The sequence below is a fragment of the Kryptolebias marmoratus genome, linkage group LG4, assembly GCF_001649575.2.
Source record: "Kryptolebias marmoratus isolate JLee-2015 linkage group LG4, ASM164957v2, whole genome shotgun sequence".
NCBI classification, from domain to species: domain Eukaryota; kingdom Metazoa; phylum Chordata; class Actinopteri; order Cyprinodontiformes; family Rivulidae; genus Kryptolebias; species Kryptolebias marmoratus.
This window is the reverse complement of record NC_051433.1, coordinates 15,564,196-15,585,452: the sequence shown is the minus strand read 5'-3', so window position 1 is coordinate 15,585,452 and position 21,257 is coordinate 15,564,196. Positions and strand designations below refer to the sequence as shown.

General features: G+C 42.3%; 2 protein-coding genes across 2 annotated transcripts; one reads left to right on the top strand and one right to left on the bottom strand.

Moving 5' to 3' along the window:
- The first annotated feature begins 574 nt into the window (after positions 1-574).
- LOC108235576 (leucine-rich repeat neuronal protein 1) lies at positions 575-12,730 on the top strand. Its single transcript, XM_017415679.3, has 2 exons — positions 575-930; positions 9,634-12,730. The coding sequence occupies exon 2, from the start codon at positions 9,813-9,815 to the stop codon at positions 11,958-11,960; it is 2,148 nt and encodes a 715-aa protein (XP_017271168.1). The 5' UTR covers positions 575-930; positions 9,634-9,812; the 3' UTR covers positions 11,961-12,730.
- A 459-nt stretch (positions 12,731-13,189) lies between these two features.
- On the bottom strand, positions 13,190-20,920 carry sumf1 (sulfatase modifying factor 1). The gene is made up of 9 exons (XM_017415716.3): positions 20,599-20,920; positions 19,919-20,092; positions 19,759-19,833; positions 18,026-18,108; positions 17,789-17,911; positions 17,590-17,704; positions 16,527-16,640; positions 16,376-16,435; positions 13,190-14,935 (listed from the first exon to the last, which is right to left on the bottom strand). Exons 1-9 carry the CDS (start codon positions 20,848-20,850, stop codon positions 14,834-14,836), a joined length of 1,098 nt encoding a protein of 365 aa, XP_017271205.1. The 5' UTR covers positions 20,851-20,920; the 3' UTR covers positions 13,190-14,833.
- Between the last annotated feature and the right edge of the window lie 337 nt (positions 20,921-21,257).

Here is a 21,257-nt window from a genome sequence, read left to right as displayed (position 1 = left end):
ATGCAGTTCAGGATTCTGCAGAAACATTAACTGATGTTCTGTTTGATGTCCACAGCTGGACACATGTGTCTTTGTTTGCATGTCACAAGAGACAAGAAACTGCTCACTCCTGAAACATGGGATGACCCATAGCTGCAAAAAATGTAAACAGTGTAAGTAGGGCCACACAATGAGGGAATTCCAATGCAAATGAAAAAAGCTCCCACTGCACAGAAGGTTAAAGAGATATCATGTTTATTCACTTAGGGAGGCTGGGTAAAGGTTGCAAGTAAAATAAAAATAAAGCTGTGCATTAACAGATCAGGATTGAGTCTAGTGTGTGAGACAGTTGCATGAGATCCACTTTGTGAATCATAATTATTATGAATAATTAATTATTAAGTCATTAAACTCAAATCCACTTTGAAGGAAGACCCCCAGCTCAGTGTCGCTGGCCTCATGAGTGACTAAAGAGAGCAACAACAGACATCCTGATGGTTCCGCATCACATCACAACATCGCAGCTCGCGACCGGAGGGGAGGGGCTTGCGTTCCCATGGCAGCCATGACACAACAGATGGTGAGGTTGCCTGTTTGGACACAACAAGTCAGAGTCAGACGGGTTTCAGTCGAGCTGACCTGCACACAGGGAGCGAGGAAGAGGAGGAGGAGGGCAGCTGTTTGAGTCTGGAAGCTGTGCTTTGCTGCTTTTTTTTATTTCCCTCTCCCCCCCACCCTCCCTGCTTCTGAATCTTTTCCAGCACCGAGCGACCAGAGCAGGAGGAACACCAGAGTGTTTTCAACATGTTTGAACAAAGCTGATTATTTCCTCTCCAAAACACAGAAAGTGCATCAGTGAGCCGCGCATCCTTCCTCCTAGAGCTGCGGATGCTGCTGGAGTCAGAAACAACAGCCTGCAGCATTCCTGCATTTGATTCAGCGCTTCTATAGGTGAGAAACATCTGTTCCTTTCATGCATGTGCTGACATCTTAATGTCTGTTTCACATATCATATCATCTTTACAAGTTCTCTCTTGATGTGTGGCAATTTTTTTAAGAGAATCTCTTAAGAGTACTAGAGATGAAGTCATCCTTTTTTGTGTGTAAAGAGCTGCTCTGATCAACAAAGAGAAAAAACAAAAGCTATGAATCCTTGGTTTGCAGCCAAGTAGAGGAAATACAAAAAATTAAAACGTGGTTATGACTGAAAATGTCCAAATGAATCAATGATTGTATCAAGTCTATTTAATCACATTATTATGATAATTCAGCTGTAATTTGAAAGGCACTGATATCTGGAGTCAATTTATGGTCTCTCACAAAGTCAGATGAGAGGGAGGAAAACAAAGAAAACGTGGAGCAAATTGGTGCGAATCTGTCTTAAGTTGCAACATTCTGCCATAAAAAGAGCAAATGATGGGTGGGAAAATTCTCAGCCCGGTTTAGGATTAAATCTTGCCAACAGTATTTCAGCAGGACATCAGCTGCTGAAGTAGTGTGACAATTTACACAAACTGCAGCATCACTCACCGGTGCTGAGCGCTGCTAGAAGAGCAGCAAATCTGTTTGATTTGTCAGGCTGAGGGTAAAGAAGTCAGGCTGGAAGTCACAAAATCTGCGTTTATTACCCAAAGAGGGTTGAGAAAACGTTTTAGGTTCATCTTTGTTGTTTCAGCTGCTGCATTAAAAAGACACCGGTTACCGAGACCACTAATGCAACACAAAGATCATTAATATTAATGCACAAATGCAGTCATCAGTTTTTAATTAAGGCTTGTGACCCCAATGCCTTGTATGATTTACACTCATGTTCTGCTTTGCAAGAAAACAACTCTGTACACAAACCTGAGGCTGATGCCGCCCGGTGACCCCGATCTTATAATAGTTCAGGAGGTCGTGGCACTTTGCCTCCCAACCCTCCCCCCGAACCCCACCTACCCCGGCCTTGGCAGGCTCGGAGCTCGGTGACGTATCTCCTCCATCTGATGAAGAGGAGTGTGAGAAAATTCCGAAACAAAGACACGCCTCAGTGTGTCTGTTTGGATAGGAGCCATTGTGCGCAGTGTAGGTCCGACTTTGCAACATGTGCTGGTGTCTGGGTTCCCACAGCCATGGAGGGGGCCAACAGCCCCACCAGGACCCCTCCTGCCCCCACCCGCTCCCCACCCGCCCCCCANNNNAGCCCCTTTTTCAGAGAGTGATCTGAAAGGAAACGTGAAAACACGATGGGCCCCCGAAATCATTTGTCAAGATGTTGTGACGGACTAGGAAGTTCTCTTTGTTTTCATCAGCAGTAAACAAAAGATATTTAGTGTTTTTTAAATGAAAATTTTATAGACTATTCAGCGTTCAAATTTGTTTTCCTGTTCATTTTTCTTGCACTCTAACTGCAGACTTTGGACTATTTTAGCCATTCAAATATCAGAACATCCAGCTCATTCAGGAGCAACTATCACTTTTTTATTTTTTTAAACTTTTATATTTTTATACTTTTTAAAATATTTACTTTTGTTCACATTTTTTTCCCAAATACAAATACTGTGAAATTTATTCAATTGCTTCAAAAACGTTGTTCTGTTTGAAATCTGCTGTGTTTATGTCTTCTTAAGTTACTTTTAATTACCGTTCTACTACTTTTAGGGACATAGCAAGGCTACTTTTAGTTCTTCAACTTGCTTTTGATACTTTAAGCTTTCATTTAGCCTTTTGCTACTCTTAGTTTTTAGTCATCTTTTGTTACTTTTAGCCTTTAGCTTGCCCGTTACTACTTTCGCATTTAGTTAGCATTTTGCTATTTTTTAGCTAAGGTTTTGCTGCTTTTAACTAGCCTGTTGTTACTTTTGTTTTTTAGCTAGTGTTCTGCTTCTTTTAGCTTTAACAATTCAGTTTTAGCTTCTTTAGCAATTTCAGTCAAGTCATTCAGCACTTAGTGTACTGCATTTTCACAGAAAATACTATTTCTACAGTTATTTAAAAGAACACATTAAAAAATGAGCAAAATAATTAATTTTGGGGAGTTTAAAATTAAGAAAACACCAACACTTTCCAACAGTATCAGATTATTTAGTCTTTAGGACTAATTAAAACCATGCATGTTCATTTTTTCTGACATTTGAATTGTTTCAAGTACATTTCTCCCTGAGATTAGAGACTTTGGCGTGACACTGTGATGGCTCTATGTAACAGTGACAACATATTGACTGTTCACAGACATTGTGACTGTAAAGAGAGCTGAACCGGAGGGGAAGGATGTGGGCAAAAAAAAAATTGAAGAGGAAAAACATTAAAGTGAGAGAAGAAAGAACTGTGCCACTATCCATCTTGGTTCCGCAGGGAAATAAAGCTACCATATGGATTTGCAGTAAACAGAAATACAGAGACAATTTGCTGCCCTGCAACTTTTAAAACCTCAGCGGAGTCATGGAAACGTTGTTCGAGTACGCAGTATATTTCGCTTTCCTTCTGTACAATTAAAGCGTTGGAGCTTCTGCTGCTTTTGCAGCTGAAGCAGAGCCCTTCATCCTCCCCTCTCTAAGTCTCCTTTCTGACTGAGTGGACGTGTGCCCTTCCCTTCCTCGGCTTTACCTCTGCTATCAGCAGCTGCACCAAAGCCGTCTGTGATGTGAAGTGAGACGCTTGCATACTAATGGAGCAGAAGCAAATGCTTCAGAGGCATGGTTGCAAATGTGAGAACATGGAAACATCAGGCAGGGGTTAATTTGTTTTGCACCACATTATGGCTCTGAACTTCAGTTGTGCATCTTTGGGAACTTTCATAGCACCAATAAAAGCAACAACTGGTTGCAATAAACAACATTTGGGCACAATATATCAGAGTTTTCAGCTCATGGTGTGTGTGTGGTGTTTTCGAGCGTGGACCATATGCTCTGCTGTGATTCATACTGGTTCTGTCGCAGTCACCTTCTTGCACCGGCGACAGCTTTGGCTGCCTGATGGCACTTAGAGAGCTTCTCGTCTTCTCTCGTTTGGTTACAAAACAGAAACGCTGGTGGCATAGCCGTCGCCATGGTGACGGCATGTCTGTGAGCTGGTTGTGTGGCTGCTGATTCAGAAACACTGCTCACGTTTTGTACCCACAGCGACTGACTGAGGACTTCAGAACCAGACGGGTGAAAGCGTTTGAAAAAATAATGCAGCGAGTTCACACGTGAGACTCCTGGAAGTTTGAGTGACATGAAAAGTCTGGGTTTGATCTAGCTGTAAAGAGCTGTGCATCTCTGGTTTGTGGCTGATAAATAATACCAACGATAAGTGGCAAAAATGAATGCAACAACATACAATTCGCCCCTCAAGCATTTGAGTTTTGATTCAACAAAATGTGTTTGGATCCAATCCAATCCAATAAACAAAGGAATAATCCCATTCAGTTTAATTAAATCTAATTTTTTTTAAAGTGACCTTTGACACACTGGCCTCCTCTCACTATTCCAGAACACTTTTAGAACACCTGGTTCTGTTCTCCACACAAGAACAGCATTTTGTGGATATCAAAGTTTTTTTTTGTTGCGTTCTCATGTGGACAGCCTAAACACAATCTTTTAAAAACCACGACGCCATAGACCCACCTCTAACCTCACCTACGACCCCGATAATGACAAATTACATGCTTACATTTGTGCAGCAGGTGCTAATTTCTTAACTAGAACAAAAATGTGAAAGTATGTGTGCTGAGAACCATCTAATAATTCATCTGTCTCGTCAGTCCAGAAGTTTATTCAGCTCTCGTTGGACTGATACATTCGCAGCCTCTCAGCAGCATCGGCATGTGACGGTCCATGTTCATCACACATACATTTCTGCAGTGACACAGACGTTGTTCGGTGGAGAAAACAGCAACAAACTTCACAGTGTCATGTAGAGGTTTATTATTAGCTAATGTAGCGTCTTTCACATGTTTTTTTAAAGAAAGACTTGTTTTATAAGCCATAAAAATGATAAATAACAGGGCCTTGCTTGGCTAGGCATTAGCCTATCCTGGACAAAGACTTTTGCCTTTTTCTTCATACTCCAGGCTCCATGACTGATGTCACAGCTGGTAAGGTACTAATTATTGAAAACTATTTGACCTAACATAGCTTAAACTATATCTTTAAAAACCAGTGCATTTCAATTTCATTGCAAAACTGCATCTTTTCATTGCTGCTTTACTGTTGTGCTCTCATAGTGCACTCACATGTTGTTCTCTTTTGCATCTTAACTATGTAAAGTGAAAATTAAGCAAAATTGGACAAATTTACTCAACAACAGAACCATGATATGGATTCCAGTCTTTCAAAATATTCCAAAACACAGGTTCTTTGTGTTTGTGTGACTTTTATAGACTGCGTCCTGATGTGTAAAGAGAAGTGATTCAGGATCTGACTGCTGGTCCCTGCGCCTTTACTGGCTCTGATTAGCTTGCTCCCTGTATTATTCAGGGGACCCTTGTATTGCCTACGCCCGAGAAACACATTTATTAGGCTCAAGCACGAAGCAAACAAACCTGATTACTGTCCCACAATTACATTCTGCCGCCTTGTTCTGGACCTCAGGGCAAGTGATCCTCCGAAGGTTTGTATGAACTGAGTGCAAATATTAGCTATATTTAATATAGAAGTCGCTGCAGACGGGCGAACGGCCGGATGCTGTGATTAAAACCTCACAGGGATTGGGTAAGGAAAGAGAATAACTAAATCCCACTGCTGGAGGCTTCAGCTCACATCGTCAGCTGGATAATACCTCGCTGTTGAAGGATTTTCCTGCCTATTTCCAGTCGGCTGTGTATGGATTTATGTCAAAATGACTCAAAGAAGTGTGACGGTGCGGGAATGGGACAAAATCTATCCTTGAAGAGTCTCTAGTTTCACACATAAGCGTGCATCTGTAGTGTCTGTTCTGCTACGGACAAAAGATTAGCGAGAGAATTTTGTTTTTTTTCTGGGATGCGGGTGCCTGCACAGAACTGCTATGACCCTGCTTTGAAAGTCAAGTATGAACTGTACTTGTTATCCCCATTACTTTCCCTAGTTTGAGAGGGATGTGTTTGTCGGACTCGGAGGCTGAGTTGTTTACGAACAGGTGGGAAGCCACTCCTGCTGTGTCAGTGCAGCTGATCTGAGGCTAACAGTCGGTATCTATAGGTGCACAGGGGGAGCCTGTAAGACAGAATTTGTCCACTGTATTGATTATAAAGCAAGATATCAGTGGAAATTGGCCATATGTGCCCAGAAAACCTCCCTGCTGTCAATAAGGTCAATCCATACACTCAGTGAGGGATTGATGGGAACGGATGGTGACCCCCGCAGCTCTGCCAGGCTGCCAGAAACCTAGTGCCAGGTGTCTGAGTTTTTATTGCTTCAGCATGAAAGGAATGATTAATCCACCTGTCTCCTCTTATTTAATTTCCAAACAGTGTGACACCTGAAGGAGGAGGGGACAGACACATGTTACTGAGTAAATATCTTCATACAAAACTATTTTAGTTTTAAAGGCAAGTCACTGGAATAAAATACATACGAAATCATCATAAATAAAAACAGAAGGACATGCCTTATGTTCAGCAGATTTTTCCAATAAAAATACACGGGGAGAATAGAGAGAAGGTCCTGCTGCCACACTGTACTTGCATGGAGAGGATCACGTCACCTTGTGTTTGATCTGATCTCCGCAGAGCCCAGCCATCTGATTCCACGCACCATTCTCCCTTAAAACAGCATGGGTGAGCTTTAAAGCTGCGGCGCTAAATGTCTGGCTGTATTTTTTTTCTCTGTGATGATCTTCCTGAAATTAGTTTCCATGCGGTGCCATTCTGCTGAATGTACAGAAATGGCCTCTTTATGTCGTTGCTTTTCTAAGCTTTGTTCTTGTTCTGATTGTTGAGCTGCTTTTGTATTGTTATTCATTAAAATGTGTGTGTGTGGGGGGGAGGGGGGGGGCTGTGAGGAGAATAAACATCGCATGGTGTGAACAGATAGCATGTGGAGAGAGGAAACAATCCGTATTGAACGTGACAGTTTTGAAGTGAAACAGTATTTTTCTGTTTCACCCACTCGTACACAAACACACAAAAGATCCTCCATAATAGTTTGAGGATGGAGACAAATAAGAGTTCATGAGTATCAGTCAAACTAAGAGTCAAAGTGCAAAGACTTTCTATTTCCTTCTCTACTGCGACAGAACAATGCAAAAGCTTCTGCACCTTTAATTTAAACTGGTTGTTGTTTAATCAGTTCTAGAGAGCTAAAAGGATATTTGCACTGTGCAACCATTTCAGCCCATTAAGATTTTTTTTTCCTACATTATATGTTGTCTCCTCTCGTCCTTTAAAGTTCGGCCAACTTGTGCCTTTGCAAAGCATTGAACAAATATTCTGCTCTTAACTAGATCTTTGTGTTTTAGTCACCATTTTGCCATCTCCGGTGTTTACTCTGTCATTCATTTCAACCCTGTTCCTGCCTCAGTGCGTGCTGAGGTGAGAACAGCGATGTCCACTCAACCATAAACCCTCACTGATCGCTGAATGAAAGCTGGAAGGTGTTACCGGTCTCTTGCTGAGCTACAGGAGAGGTTCTGCCACTTGTGGAAAAAAACACAAACAAACAATCTTCTTTTAGAATTGCTCGGCTGTTATAAGGTGCACCATGTAAACCTGCACAGATCACAGGACTGGAGGCAGATATTGACTCTACCAGCTGGACTCGTGAACTTAAAGCAAAGCTTCACCGTCTACTTTAGGCTGGAGCTGAAGAGCTTGTTCAAACTTTTGACTAGGTGGGGATTCTGGATAATAGGGAGTGGAATATGTCAATTGCTCAGCTACGTGTTCTTTTTTTTTTTAATCTGCTCACTCCTTCCCCATGCCTCCCCTGACCAGTAAATCTCCTTCGAAGTGTCAGAGGGATCTTTCAGACCTGATGATAAAAGAAATCATTGTCTAGAAGTGACCAACTTCATCTTGTTTAGTTGTGGTTTGAATAATGCAGGTCTCTTTCTCAGCAAACTCCCAACATGCACTGTGGTTCTTAGCTGCAGACTTAATCCTGTAGTTTTAGAGTTTTTGGTGTGTATAGGGAATGCACTCAGCTGCTTTGTGGCCGGGGGCCTAACACAGACCAGGGTCTGTGCTTCTTACAGCTTTTTGGTGGGGGTGATGATGTATCTGTTTATGTTGCTGTCTGTGTGTGTTTGTTTGTAGGTCTGTCACTGAAACTCTCAGAAAGTAATCAAAAGATGCACATCTACAACTGATTGACTTTTGAAATCAAACCGATTTAAGATGCCTGCCACAGCTAATCAGCCTCGCAACACAAAAATTGCACCAACTCAGTCAGTTTCACGGATATTGAGATAACCTTTGGTTTGACAGCAGCTGACAGTCATCACCAACACATGATTCTAGCTGCAACAGATCTTACAAGATCTTCATTTAAAACTCAGGCAGCTCAATAAACTAGCATTCATGAAATGCTAGTTGAAATTTTTCTGCCTCCCTCTTTTTTAAGCCACATTAGCCCTCACACAGCTTTCTGCTGATGCACCTCAGTGATTTTTGCACGAGTCAGTAACCTTGGTTCTGTCCAGTTGTAGATCTTTTCTGGTGATTTTACTCAAGGCCTTTTGTAGCTTACTTGTTTTTTTTTGGGGAGCAGGGGACAGTCTGAGGTGCTAACTACACCATGCTGGGTACCGCTTTCTATGCTGTCAGTCGTCTCCATATCACCAACCAAACTAGGTCTCACTATAGCCAGGCTTTAGTTTTTAGGATACAATCTCTTGTTGAATCTAATCTTCCTGAAAGTTGTCTGTGATCAGAGCAGGTGTTTTGAATGATGACCAGGCCGTTCAATTTCTTTTATAATTTTGAAATCAGTTCATCTCTTATATGCCTTTCTACTTTCAGATACAGAACTTTAAACCAAGAAGGCTCTGATTTTTTACAGGCTATTTGGACTATTATAAAAATGAAATTGATACAAAATAGAGAAACAAAAAACAAAAATTGTGAAATATTACAAGTTGAAGCTGTCACATTGTTCCCGACCTGCTGCTGGGCTTATAGTTCAGAACCTGTATGTGTGCAGATGCACAGAACAACCACATCCTCTGCTTTTTAAGAGAATTTCACTTCACTTATCTGTGAATTCTGGACTCATAGCATGAACAGTGAGTGATTACAAATCCTCACACTGCCTGCATATTAAGCCGGTTGTGTAATGGACTCATGGCCAGAGCTGCAGGCTGTAGCCGCCCACCACACTCGCTTTAAGCAGATAACTGATCCTAAGCTGGTGTACAAATAATTAGGACAACAGAGACACAATAAAACATGGTCAGAATCTCCAAGGAAACAGAGTCATCAGGGATGCAAAAGTTAAACAAACGGCATCATCTTACATAGTGGCAAAAACTGCTCGTGCTCAACACATTCCTGCTGGGTAAAATGGAAATTGTCAGTAATAGAAAGCACAAGTTTAAATATGTTCTGCAAAGGCATGAGCTTCTACGGTCGTAACAGTAAACCTACAAGTTAAAAAAAGTTGCCTGCATTTTCACAGCTTAATCAGAAAAAAGCTTGTCAGTTTTACTTTCCTTTGATTTTTTTCAAACTAGACAACTGTACTTGCATTAAAAGCTGCTTTGTTTTTTCTGTTTTAGGGTGAAACCGACCTGCCTCCTGCAAAAACCTTCCTCTGGCTTAAGGATCTGCGTTTTGGACCTACGTCAGCTAGTTAGCATCAGAGGAGACTGATGTTTGTGAACCGTCCTTTCATCCCCTTCATGCAAACTCTGCCTCTCATCTAAAACCCTGTTTGTAAGCAGAGAGCGCAGCCAACATGGCACTCAGCTCCCAGCTTTGGCCTCCTCTAACCTTGGTCAGCGTGGGGTTTCTTCTTGTCCTCCTGTCACCTGCGAACGGTAAAGAGTGTCCTCGTTTGTGCGTATGTGAGATCCGCCCTTGGTTTACCCCCCAGTCGACCTACAAAGAGGCGACGACGGTGGACTGCAATGACTTGAGGCTGACGCACATCCCTACCAACCTGTCAGCAGACACCCAGGTGCTGCTGCTCCAAAGCAACGCCATCTCCCGCACCAGTGGAGAGCTCCAGGCTCTGTTCAACCTGACAGAACTGGACCTGTCCCAGAACAACTTCACCAGAGTAGAAGCCGTTGGCCTCAGAAACATGAACCATCTAACCACCCTGCACCTGGAGGAGAACCACATCAGTGAGCTGCCAGACCACTGCCTGGGAAACCTCTCCAACCTTCAGGAGCTCTACATCAACCACAACCAGATCAACTCCATCTCCCCTCGAGCATTTGCAGGCCTGAGCAGCCTTTTGAGGCTCCACCTTAACTCAAATAGGCTCCACGTGATAGACAGCCGCTGGTTTGAAGAAACACCTAATCTCGAGATCCTCATGATTGGGGAGAACCCGGTTATCGGCCTTCTGGACATGAACTTTAAGCCTCTGGAAAGCCTGAGGAGCCTGGTTCTAGCAGGCATGGATCTCACGGATGTTCCAGCAAACGCATTTGTAGGTCTGGATAATCTGGAGAGCATTTCCTTCTACGACAACAAGTTGGTCAGAATCCCCCAACTGGCCCTTCAAAAAGTGCCCAATCTGAAATTCTTGGATCTAAATAAAAACCCAGTTCAAAAAATCCAGGAAGGAGACTTCAGAAACATGTTTCATCTCAAGGAGCTGGGCATCAACAATATGATGGAGTTGGTGTCTATGGATCGGTATGCTCTGGACAACCTGCCAGAACTGACTAAACTGGAGGCCACCAATAACCTGAAACTTTCCTACGTCCACAGACTGGCGTTCAGGGACATGCCGTCCCTCGAGAGCCTGATGCTCAACAACAACGCTCTCACTGCTCTTTACCAGCACACGGTGGAGGTGTTGCCAAATCTGCGGGAGATCAGCATTCACAGCAATCCGTTGCGCTGTGACTGTGTGATTCAGTGGATGAGTTCCAACCGGACCACAGTGCGTTTCATGGAGCCTTTGGCCATGCTTTGCACCTCCCCACCAGAACTAAGAGGCCAGCGGGTCCGAGAACTACAGATACTGGAGTCCTCAGAGCAGTGTCTCCCTCTCATATCCCATGACACCTTCCCCAGTCACGTGAACCTCGAGCTGGGAGAGAGTATCAGCCTGGACTGCCGGGCAATCGCTGAACCGGAACCTGAAATCTACTGGGTGACCCCTCTGGGTAACAAAATCACAACGGACACCATGTCTGAGCGGTACCATTTAAGCAGTGAGGGAACTCTGCGTCTGTCTCACATGCAGGTAGAAGACTCAGGTCGTTACACCTGCGTGGCGCAGAACACCGAAGGCGCCGACACTTGGGTCGCCACAATCCGCGTAAACGGGACTCTGCTCGACAGCGCTCAGGTGATGAAGATCTACGTGAAGCAGACCGAGTCCCATTCCATCCTGGTGTCCTGGAAAGTCAACTCCAACGTCTTGTCCTCCAACCTGAAGTGGGCCTCCGCTACCATGAAGATTGACAACCCGCACATCACCTACACGGCTCGCGTTCCGGTTGACGTGCACGAGTACAACCTCACGCACCTCCAACCGGCCACGGAGTACGAAGTGTGCCTCACTGTCTCCAATATCCACCTGCAGACGCACAAGTCCTGCGTCAACGTGACGACACGCAGCGCCACCTTCGCGCTGGATCTGTCAGACCAGCACCCGAGCGTGGCCGTGCTGGCGGCCATGTCCACCATGCTGGCCTTCATCAGTCTGGCCACTGTGGGCGTCTACATGGCCCGCAAATGGAAGAGGAAAAACTACCACCACTCCCTGAAGAAATACATGCTAAAGACCTCTTCCATCCCGCTTAATGAGCTCTACCCTCCACTCATTAACCTGTGGGAGGCTGATGGCGAGAAGGACAAAGATGGCAGCACAGAGGGGAAACCGTCTCCTGTTGACACCACACGCAGTTATTACATGTGGTAAAGACACACTTAAAGAGGCCCACGTCCTCTCCAGCAGCACAATAAGACACTCTTTTGCCATTTTGGCGCAAAAGTAAAAAAAAAGTTGCAAATGTTTTTTTGTATTATCGGCTTTGCTAACGAGAAGCAGAGTGATCAAGAGCAGGATTTTTATTAGTATAGCGTATCGCCTTTTGTTTCATCTCTGACTTTGTTCTGGACTCTCCAAGACGGCAGCTGTATTTAGCCTTCAGGTTGTCTTAGTTGCTCAGCTATGTTTCTGTGGTGCATTTTTATTTTTTTTGACTCTTTTTGTTTTGGGTTATTCCTACTTGCAGCAGGAGCAAAACTGTCCTCTTGCAAGCAATTGTAGAAAAAAAAAGGTTTTCTTTCTTTGTTTTGTAAAACAGTTAATCTGTTGTGCACTGATAGACACAGAGGTTTGTAAGAACTTCAATTAAAAAGCTGACAGCAGGGTTTTAGACTCGGTGAATTGTCTAATTAATGTTAGCAGTTGTGCAGTAATGTTGTATCAACTATACCTTTGAACTTTCTAATTTACACTGCGTGAAAGTAGGATTTTAGTTTGCTAAAAGATTACTAGAAATGCAAAGATTTGGTTGAAACTTATCGTTTTTTGTTTGTGTAGGTGCACTAGGAAGTTTTTGACTTTTTCTTCATTCGCTAATTTCTTTGGTGAGCCTTTTCCCCTAATTGTTTAGTTTATTATTCACATGCGACATGTATACCTAATAAGTCATGATGAATAAAGTTTATGTTCTTTTGCAAATATTTTGTTTTGGATTTTTCATTGGATTCTGTTAATTTAACTAGAATTATCGAAATCTTTAAATCTGGATAAGTACACTCGGTGCTCCTCTGAGATGCGAGCTGTTAGTTTTGTGGGGATAATTTTTTTTGTGCGCCAAGAAGAAACAAAGCCTCAAAGTGACACGATTCTCACGATTCATTCTCATAGCTGAAGCTCAAATTATGATCAGTTTAGTTCACATAATACACACGTAGATTAGGTTAAAAGTTATCTGTGAACAGGTGCTGCCCCCTGGTGGTTACTTCTAATCACTACATGTTGAATGGAAAAGCTTTGAGAAAGAAAGCTTTCTAAAAATTCAACATTTGACAAATATGCTAAGTGAAACAAGACAAAAAATCTATTGAACAAAAATTTTAAAATTAAAATGTGCAGCTTGAGCAATTATTCATAATGTATATCCAAAAAGAGAGACAATGTGTTTGGAAAAAATATTTTAATGCATTTTTACAGCAACTTCACAGTGTTATTACAGAAGGATAAATGCTGGTGTAGTTTGTCATTCATCCAGGACATGGTAAATCCTAAAAAGGTTAAAAAACAAAAACAACTGGACTTCTATTCTGTAGAGGCTGTGGAGTGTGGACTCTGCTTTTTGAATAGAGAAAGTTACTCCGATGAAAAGCAAAACATCTTCAGCTGCAGAACAGAAGTCCAGCTGTTTTTGTTTTTTAACCTTTTTTGGAGTTACACAAGGATAAACTTGTACTTTTTACTTTAACTGGTCCTGAGCTTACGATAACAACCAGCAAGTCACGACACTGAAAAGCTCTTAAATTCAAGAGTTTTTAAGGCTTCTGTCAACCTGTTTTTAAACTGTGTTCAGAAATTAAACACTCTCAAACACTTCTACATTTTTCATTCAAAAACTCCCGGTGACAATCTTTTATCCAAAGGATAACATCGGTGTTAGAGTTTGAATTGCACAGAAGGTTGAAATTGTCTATCACTCTGTAGAAATTTGACTTCACTTCACACTGAAGAAGTTTTTTTAAAAGACTTTTTTTTGTCAAAAAGGCCAATTTATATTGACCATGATTGATTTATGACAGCAGTAAAAGCATAAAACATTCACAGGGGTGAATACTTTTTATAAGTACTGTAGCTAACCAGCCAATCACACGACAGCAACTACGTGCCTTTAGGTGTGTGGACGTGGTAAAGACGACCCACTGAAGGTCAAACCGGGCATCAGAACAAGGAAGAACGTGGATTGAAGTGACTTTGAATACAACACGGTTGTTGGTGCTGATCTGAGTATTTCTGAAACCGCTGATCTACAGAGTTTTACACACAACCATCTCTAAGATTTACAGAGAATGGTTAAAAAAAAGAAAAAAATATCCAAATTTTTATGGAAAAAAGCCTTGTTGATGTCAGAGGAGAATGGGCAGACTGGTTTAAGATGACAGAAAGGCTTAATTAACCACTTGTTCCAAACAAAGATCTGCAGAACACCATTTCTGAACACACATGTTCAACCTTGAAGCAGGTGAGCTACAGCAGCAGAAGACAACACCGGCAGACACTCCTGTCAGCTAAGAACAGGAAACTGAGGCTAAAGTTCACACAGACCCACCCAAACTGGAACAACACTGCCTGCTCTGATGAGTCTTGATTTAATGAACTCCAGCGGCCTCCAAGGCCACCGGATTTCAGTCCCATGGAGAACCTTTGGGACGTGGAGGAACAGGAGACTCGGATCATAAATGCACAGCTGACAAATCTGCAGCTACAGCACGATGCTAACACGTCAACATGGACCAGAATCTGAGGAATGTTTCCAACATCTTGTTGAATCTGACATGAATAATTAAAACCGTTCTGAAGGCAAGAGAGGGTCAAACCCAGTACCAGCAAGGTGTACCTAATAAAGTGGCTGGTGAGTGTAAATAGATATATATAATTCTGTATCTATAGTAACGGAGGACATGATCTTTTTTTCTCTAAAATCATCGTCTGATGCAAAAAACCCAAAAGGAATATGGAAGAAACTGTCTTTGCTGGGTTCGCCTACAGCAGTTAGGCAGCAGAGGAGGTTTTGTGTTCAAGTTCAGGTCGGGTTATTGTTTCTTCTGAGAAGCACAGCGAAAACCCAGGTTAGATGCTGAGCTGTCTGGAGTGTTCTGGCTTCGAGCGGCACATCGGTATCTGTAACAGTAAGACTGAAACACACATAGAGGGAGAGAAAGGGGGAATTACTCTCAAGCCTGAACCTTCAGGCTGCTTTCTGACAGATTTTTCACAGACTTGCCAAGCACTAAACGCACCAAATACTGTCCTCTGCTCCCACACGAAACAAACAGAACACCGTGCCTATTTTAAAATTTTGTGACTTATTTAGCATGCACTTAGCTACATTCCCATGGCAACGAATGATGGTAAAACACAGCAGACAGGTTGCTATATATACACACAATACTCCACTGTACTTGTTTTAGCAGAGGTTTGTTTATACATGTATTTTTTTTCTAACTTTTTAAGAACTTTAGGCATCCTGAGTCCAAAATGTTTAATCCAGTATCTCACTATGCTGCAACAAATTGCCAACAGCTGTTTTCAGAATGTCAGGAAATGGCAGGGTTCTCAATGTAAGGAGGCCTGCTCATTTGTGCCGCGTGGATTTTGCACAGATTCACTAAATTTGAAAAACGGTGTTGTCTTAAAATAGACATAGAGTTACTGCAGGCGTCTTTAACCCCTCACAATACGTTCCTAAATTAATTGTTATTTTCATGTGTAACTGTTGCATCACTGTCACTCAACATTGGGTGACCATCACTATTATTTTTATATGTGTATAAATAAACCATGCACGACCATTGCAGGACATTCTTGACACATTCACGCAATAGAATTGCAAGTTTCTGATGAAACTGGACCCAAACAATGCCAGGATTTTGTGAGATACTCGTGCCACATGTGCAAATATGTCGCAAGTACAAAACCAACGAGCCCTGGTTTTGTTCAAACAAAGAATTTATCTGAATTTTCTGAATCTTTACAGGATTTCTATGCAGTAAATGATGAAATGCTATGATTATCAAACACATTATTTTGTTCAACCTTTTGGCCACACACTGTGAATGTCAATATTTACTTTAAAAAAAGGTCTTAGCCACTCAGTGATGATCTGATCTGTTGCCAATTAAGATGCTTCTGAAATCTTCTACCAGTTGTTTCTTTTAACGACATAACTTTCGTAGTCATTTGTTGCCCTGTTCTACTTTCTTTAAAGAACACACACATTGCTCAATTGGGGAATTGAGAACAAGTCACACAGCAGCCACAAACCAGGAAGGAAGAAGAGGCTGAATTTCTCCTCTGTTATCAGACAGGGAGAGAGAAATGGTAATCCCCTCAGAAATGCTGATGGCAGAGCTGTGGCTGTCTGGGTTAACACCTGCTGCCCAGCGTGCAAGCTGTTTGTTCTTTTACGTGTTTTTTTGTTCCACAAAAGAACATCAGCCAGGGTAATTATTATACTTAAACAGTTCAGTTCCAATATTCCACTAAGCAGCAGGACATTTTATGATTCCAGGTTCAACAAGTCTATTTTGAACACACAGATTATTGTAAATGTGACGCTCGTGAGCCTCCTTTACCTTGTGGCACATGTATGAGCCGCCTTTCTTCACTTTGTCTTTGCCTGAAGGAGGACCCGTCTGAAACACAGGGAGAGACCGTAGCATCCAAACTAACCTCGTGGTAATGACGGAAACAAAGGAGAGACGTTTACGCGTGCGTTGCTGTTACCGGGTTGTGCTGCGGGTCCGTCGTGTGGCGCACAGTCCACCAGTCTGAGGTCCATTCCCAAACGTTCCCCACCACGTCGTACAGACCAAAAGCATTGGCAGGAAAAGACATCACCTGCAGGGAAGGAGGACGATCGTTTTACAACAATGCAAGTTCTGATTATAGCATTTTACTGTTCATTCAATAATTTAAATTATAGGAAGTCTCCAAGTCAGTTTTCTTTCGTTTTACTTTAAATATTCTATTATTATTTTTGGCCTCTAGCTGAATAAATGTGAGACTGATAAACTAAAAGTGTGTTTTAGTTTATTTAAAACGTGCAAAGAACCATTTTTCTCTAATTAACACAGCCTGTCACATGTAATTTTAATAAGGATGCAATATCTTCCTGATCTAAATAAATAAAAACAAATTTTTTTTTTCAAAGCTAACACAAATAATTACAGAAAACTAGACTTGGCGTCTGTCTCCGTGTGCAGTTAATGGAAGTCGTGCACACAGACACAAAGAGAAACAAGAAAACATTTAAGAAATCTGACTTTTAGTAAGTTGTATTGAGTTGTTCAGACCACGAAGCCATCCTCCAACTAAAACAGATTTCTAGCTGCGTGTCGAACAACTCACAATGGCTTAGCGAATGTGGTGCAGGTTTGATGGATGACCGCGACAAGGAGCTCTGCAGAGAAACTTTTATAAACAACCAAGATGGCTGCTGCTCATCTCTGTCACTGCTTTGTTGCAGTTTGGAGCCACTTTTACACGGAGCTCTTCATTAACGCCTCTCAAAAACAAAAAACGGATGGAAATGAGACTGGGGTACGAGTCAAAACCATTAATCCTGTTAGCCAAGTGGAGATTTAGATTTTACTTATCCAACATAGTATTAACATTAAAACCAGCGATTCTTAGTTTACCATTTAAACAGATACAAACAGGAAGATATTTTTATTATTTCTTAGTAAACGTAAAAACTGAGCTTCTACATAGAGTATCAAGTGATCTGCTTAGACTAAAATGTGGCCTTCTTCAACAAACCTACACTTATTTTGTCTGTTTTTCTTACCGGTGAAGTTTTGACGTATCCGTCCTCTCCGGAGTTGTGTGCAGGGAAATCCCCCTGCCAGAGGTTGGCGTAGTGTTGCCCTTTTGGGTTCAACTTGTTCCCCCAGGGGTAAAGTCTGAGTGGAGAGACATATTCAAGCATGTGGGCCCATTCTGTGATTTTTGTTTTTGTTTGTTTGTTTTAATAACAGGCATCTCACCTGTCTTTTAACCCCCCCCTGCAGGCGTACTCCCATTCTGCCTCCGTAGGAAGTCTCTTGTTGGCCCAGGAGCAGAAGGCGACGGCGTCCGCCCAGGAGACGTGAACGACGGGGTGATCCATCCTGCAAGAACAGATTTAAATATTAGTAAAGAGTTTGGTTTGGGGTTGAGATTCAGTTTTACAGCCCGGTGTGTTCTTTAAATAGATAAAGAGATTTAAACTAGGCGTGTTCCACCTGTCTGTGATGTTGGAGTCTGGACCCTCAGGGTGCTTCCAGTTGGCCCCTTTGACTGGAAGCCACCAGGGGGCAGCAGCCACCTAAGAACACAAACACTTATTACTGACAGATAGTGTACTCCTCTAAACTTAACCTTCATTTTTTATAATAAAAACACTTTCAGGGCTTGTCCTAAATTGTCTTTACTGAGCTGGGTTGTTCTAGCTGGTTTCCAGAGCTGCTGCACCACTTGTGTCCACATCGGCCCACATGATGACAGCTGAGATGAAGCAGCGAGCGCTCTGCTGCCTGGCTTTCATCTCTGGGACGCCTGTTGGACTCGGGCCTCTTCCAACCAACGTGTGAAGCTAAAGAGTCCCAAACAGCAGGAGTTTGGTACGTCTACATGTCCGCCTACAGCCAGAAATACTCCACGTGGAACTTAAAAGTCTGGGTAATGGCACTGTAAGCGGATCTGAACTCAGAAAATGTTCCAGCACGCCGTGGCTGGAAGAAGATCCAAATAATTTCAGGAAACGAAAACGTACAAAAATGTAGGACAGATCAAAGAAACGTCAAGCAGGATGTGTCATATTGTCCTCCAAGAAACCATACTGTATATTCCACCTTCTTTTTATTTAGCTAAGAACACCATTAGTCTCTGGGACTCACACAATAAAAAGATTTAGTCTTTGTACAGCAGTCCATATTACAAGTTATCTTAGCAGTATCCACAAGTTAAACACAAGGAAAACAAAAACTGGCAGAAAATTGATACCTAAAATAAGATGGAATGAAAAGTACCACTGTCGGTATAATGCATCTTTGATACTTTCACATCTTCCAGGTTTTTATGGACAGACTTGCTGAAAACCCCTTCTCCATTCATGCCTTTTCTTTAAAGAGTCTTTATTTGGCATCTCAACAATTAAATATACAATATTTTGAAGACTTTTGTATAAAGTCAGAGCTTTGCGCTTTAATATTTTTGCATTTTCAATAGAATCCAGACTAGAAGTTGTAGAATTCAACACACTTTGCCCTAAACATTGCAGCAACCACTGCACATGTTCTTGCACGTTCAGTTACACACAGCACATCCAAAGTTGGATCAGAAACTGATTTATGTAACTTTCTTTGTTTTTGCACACAGTTTATATACGAAGCCAGTAACCACTGTTGCAAAACACCAAAAGGAAAATGTAAAAAGCTTGTTTAGCAATAATTTTGACTCGTTATTTCAAACATTTTGCCGCTGATCATCAAGAAGAAAGTGGAACTGACATAAATCCAAATATATAAATATTCTCCAAAACAATACTTGATTATATTTTACTTGCACAAGTTGTTACAAAGCCAAGCACCTCTATCAGTCACCTTAAAATGAATCTAAATTTGCCATGGGTATGTAAAACTTCAGGCTTAACTGAACATGTAGAGAAAGTAATAGCCATTGAGTTTTGCATTTCTTCATACTTGGTCAGTATAAAGAGTCTTTTAATGCCAGTAAATTGGAGCTTTTGAGGTAGACTAAACGTCTTGTGGCTCTGAATGCTACCGGATTTTATAGCAACCACCCAGAGCGAGTGTTCATCTGTGAACGATGACACGGCTCAGAGCGGTGCCACGTGTTAGACACGACCATGTCTTCAATCTGTTGTCTTCATCGTGTGTTTCCACAGGGCTCCAACGATGCCTTTCGCTGAGGAAGCAGGAGAAACGTTAAAATACACGAGAATAAATGTACTCACCGCCTGGGTGATCTGACTTTTGACAGAATCGCTCAAAATTCCCTCAAACACAAACGTGTCTCCGAATTTCTCGGCCTAAAACCAGAGGGACACAAAGGTTATTTATAAAGAGGATGGAAAGATTTTTAAAAAGTGTACTTTCTCATTTTTAAATAGACACCTCAGTAACATATCCAGTGGCACCGACAAAGCTGTGGAACTGCTGGTTGGTGACTTCCTGGACGTCCATGTAGAAGGAGTCGACGTGCACAGATCTCTGAGGCCCCTCGCCGTCTGCAGGAATCCCTGGGTTGTCTGTTCCCATCAGGAACTCTCCTCCAGAGAGCCACACCATCTGTGAGCAGAACAAAGACTAAAGTTTCATTCAAACTGGACTTTAAGTCAAATAAAATGTCCTTCATTTGTACCTTACTTTTTAAGCGCACACTGTAGACTGCGCTGAAATGGTTAGGTATGACAACTGGACAGAAAATAAATTAAAAAGAAGACAAATTCCAAAGAAAACTTTACACAGACCTGGAGAACTACTGATCAAAAACACTCTAAAAGGTTACAAGAAACCCTGGCTCCTTGGAAGTAAAATATAAAGAAATAATAAAAGGTTTAAAACTCTTGGAGAACGATGTTAATTGGGGATATTAGTGTAATAATTTGAACTACAAAGCATGTTCATACGGTCTTTTCTTCATATAGTTTGAAAGGATAACAGTTTTAAACAACTCTCCAAGAAGAAGTTATCTTTATTTGTGATCATTTATCATTTAATCACCAAAGCAAATGCTTTTTTAAAATATCCATGAGGTTTAACCTATGTTTCATAAACTTGGAGTCACATCATACCTGATTTTGCAGTGTCGTCTCGTCTTCATTTTGGACCCCAGTCCTCTCCTCGTTGGCCTCTGCAGAGTATCTGGCAGCCGGCTCGTCGGACGCCGTCCTGTCCTCGGCGGCGGCTCTTGTCAGCTTGTCGCAGCCGCAGCCCCCTTCTCCCTCCGGGGAGGCGGGCTCCTGCTCCCGCCCGCATGAGTCCCGAAGACAGAAATCCCCATTCACAAATGTAGCCACGAAAAGCACGATAAAACAGCGAGCCATCGTTAACTTCCACGAGTTAGGGACCGCTCATGTTGTTGTCGGACTTCCGCAAAGTCACGTGAGGAGTCAGCTGGTCGCGCTGCAACAAAACCCCGGGCCCGCCGGCGCACGACCCGGCTAGAAGTGACGGACGAGCGGCGAGGGGAGGATTTTATCTTTGAAACGGAGGGAGGTGTTACGCTTGTGTCGGCGTTATAGTGGAGGTGAGCACACAGTGCTTCCACCGTAAGATCTTAGCGGAGCGTGGCATCTGGCTGATTCGCCACATGAAACTCCGCCCACTCTGTTGTCCGGTTCGTGCGCCGGCGATTAAATGATGCGGACCCACTATTTCCTGCCGAACGGAGATTTGTTGGGTATTTTTTTCAGAAACAGTAATATAACAACCTTGTAAGGCCTTAAAAGTA

Coding starts and splice junctions, on each gene's coding strand:
- LOC108235576 (XM_017415679.3), top strand. CDS start 9,813: ATGGCACTCAGCTCCCAGCTTTGGCCTCCTCTAACCTTGGTCAGCGTG.
- sumf1 (XM_017415716.3), bottom strand. CDS start 20,850: ATGGCTCGCTGTTTTATCGTGCTTTTCGTGGCTACATTTGTGAATGGG. Junction 16,436..16,526: donor CGGACCCGCAGCACAACCCG/GTAACAGCAACG, acceptor CCTGTGTTTCAG/ACGGGTCCTCCTTCAGGCAA. Junction 14,936..16,375: donor GCTCATACATGTGCCACAAG/GTAAAGGAGGCT, acceptor TGTGTGTTTCAG/TCTTACTGTTACAGATACCG.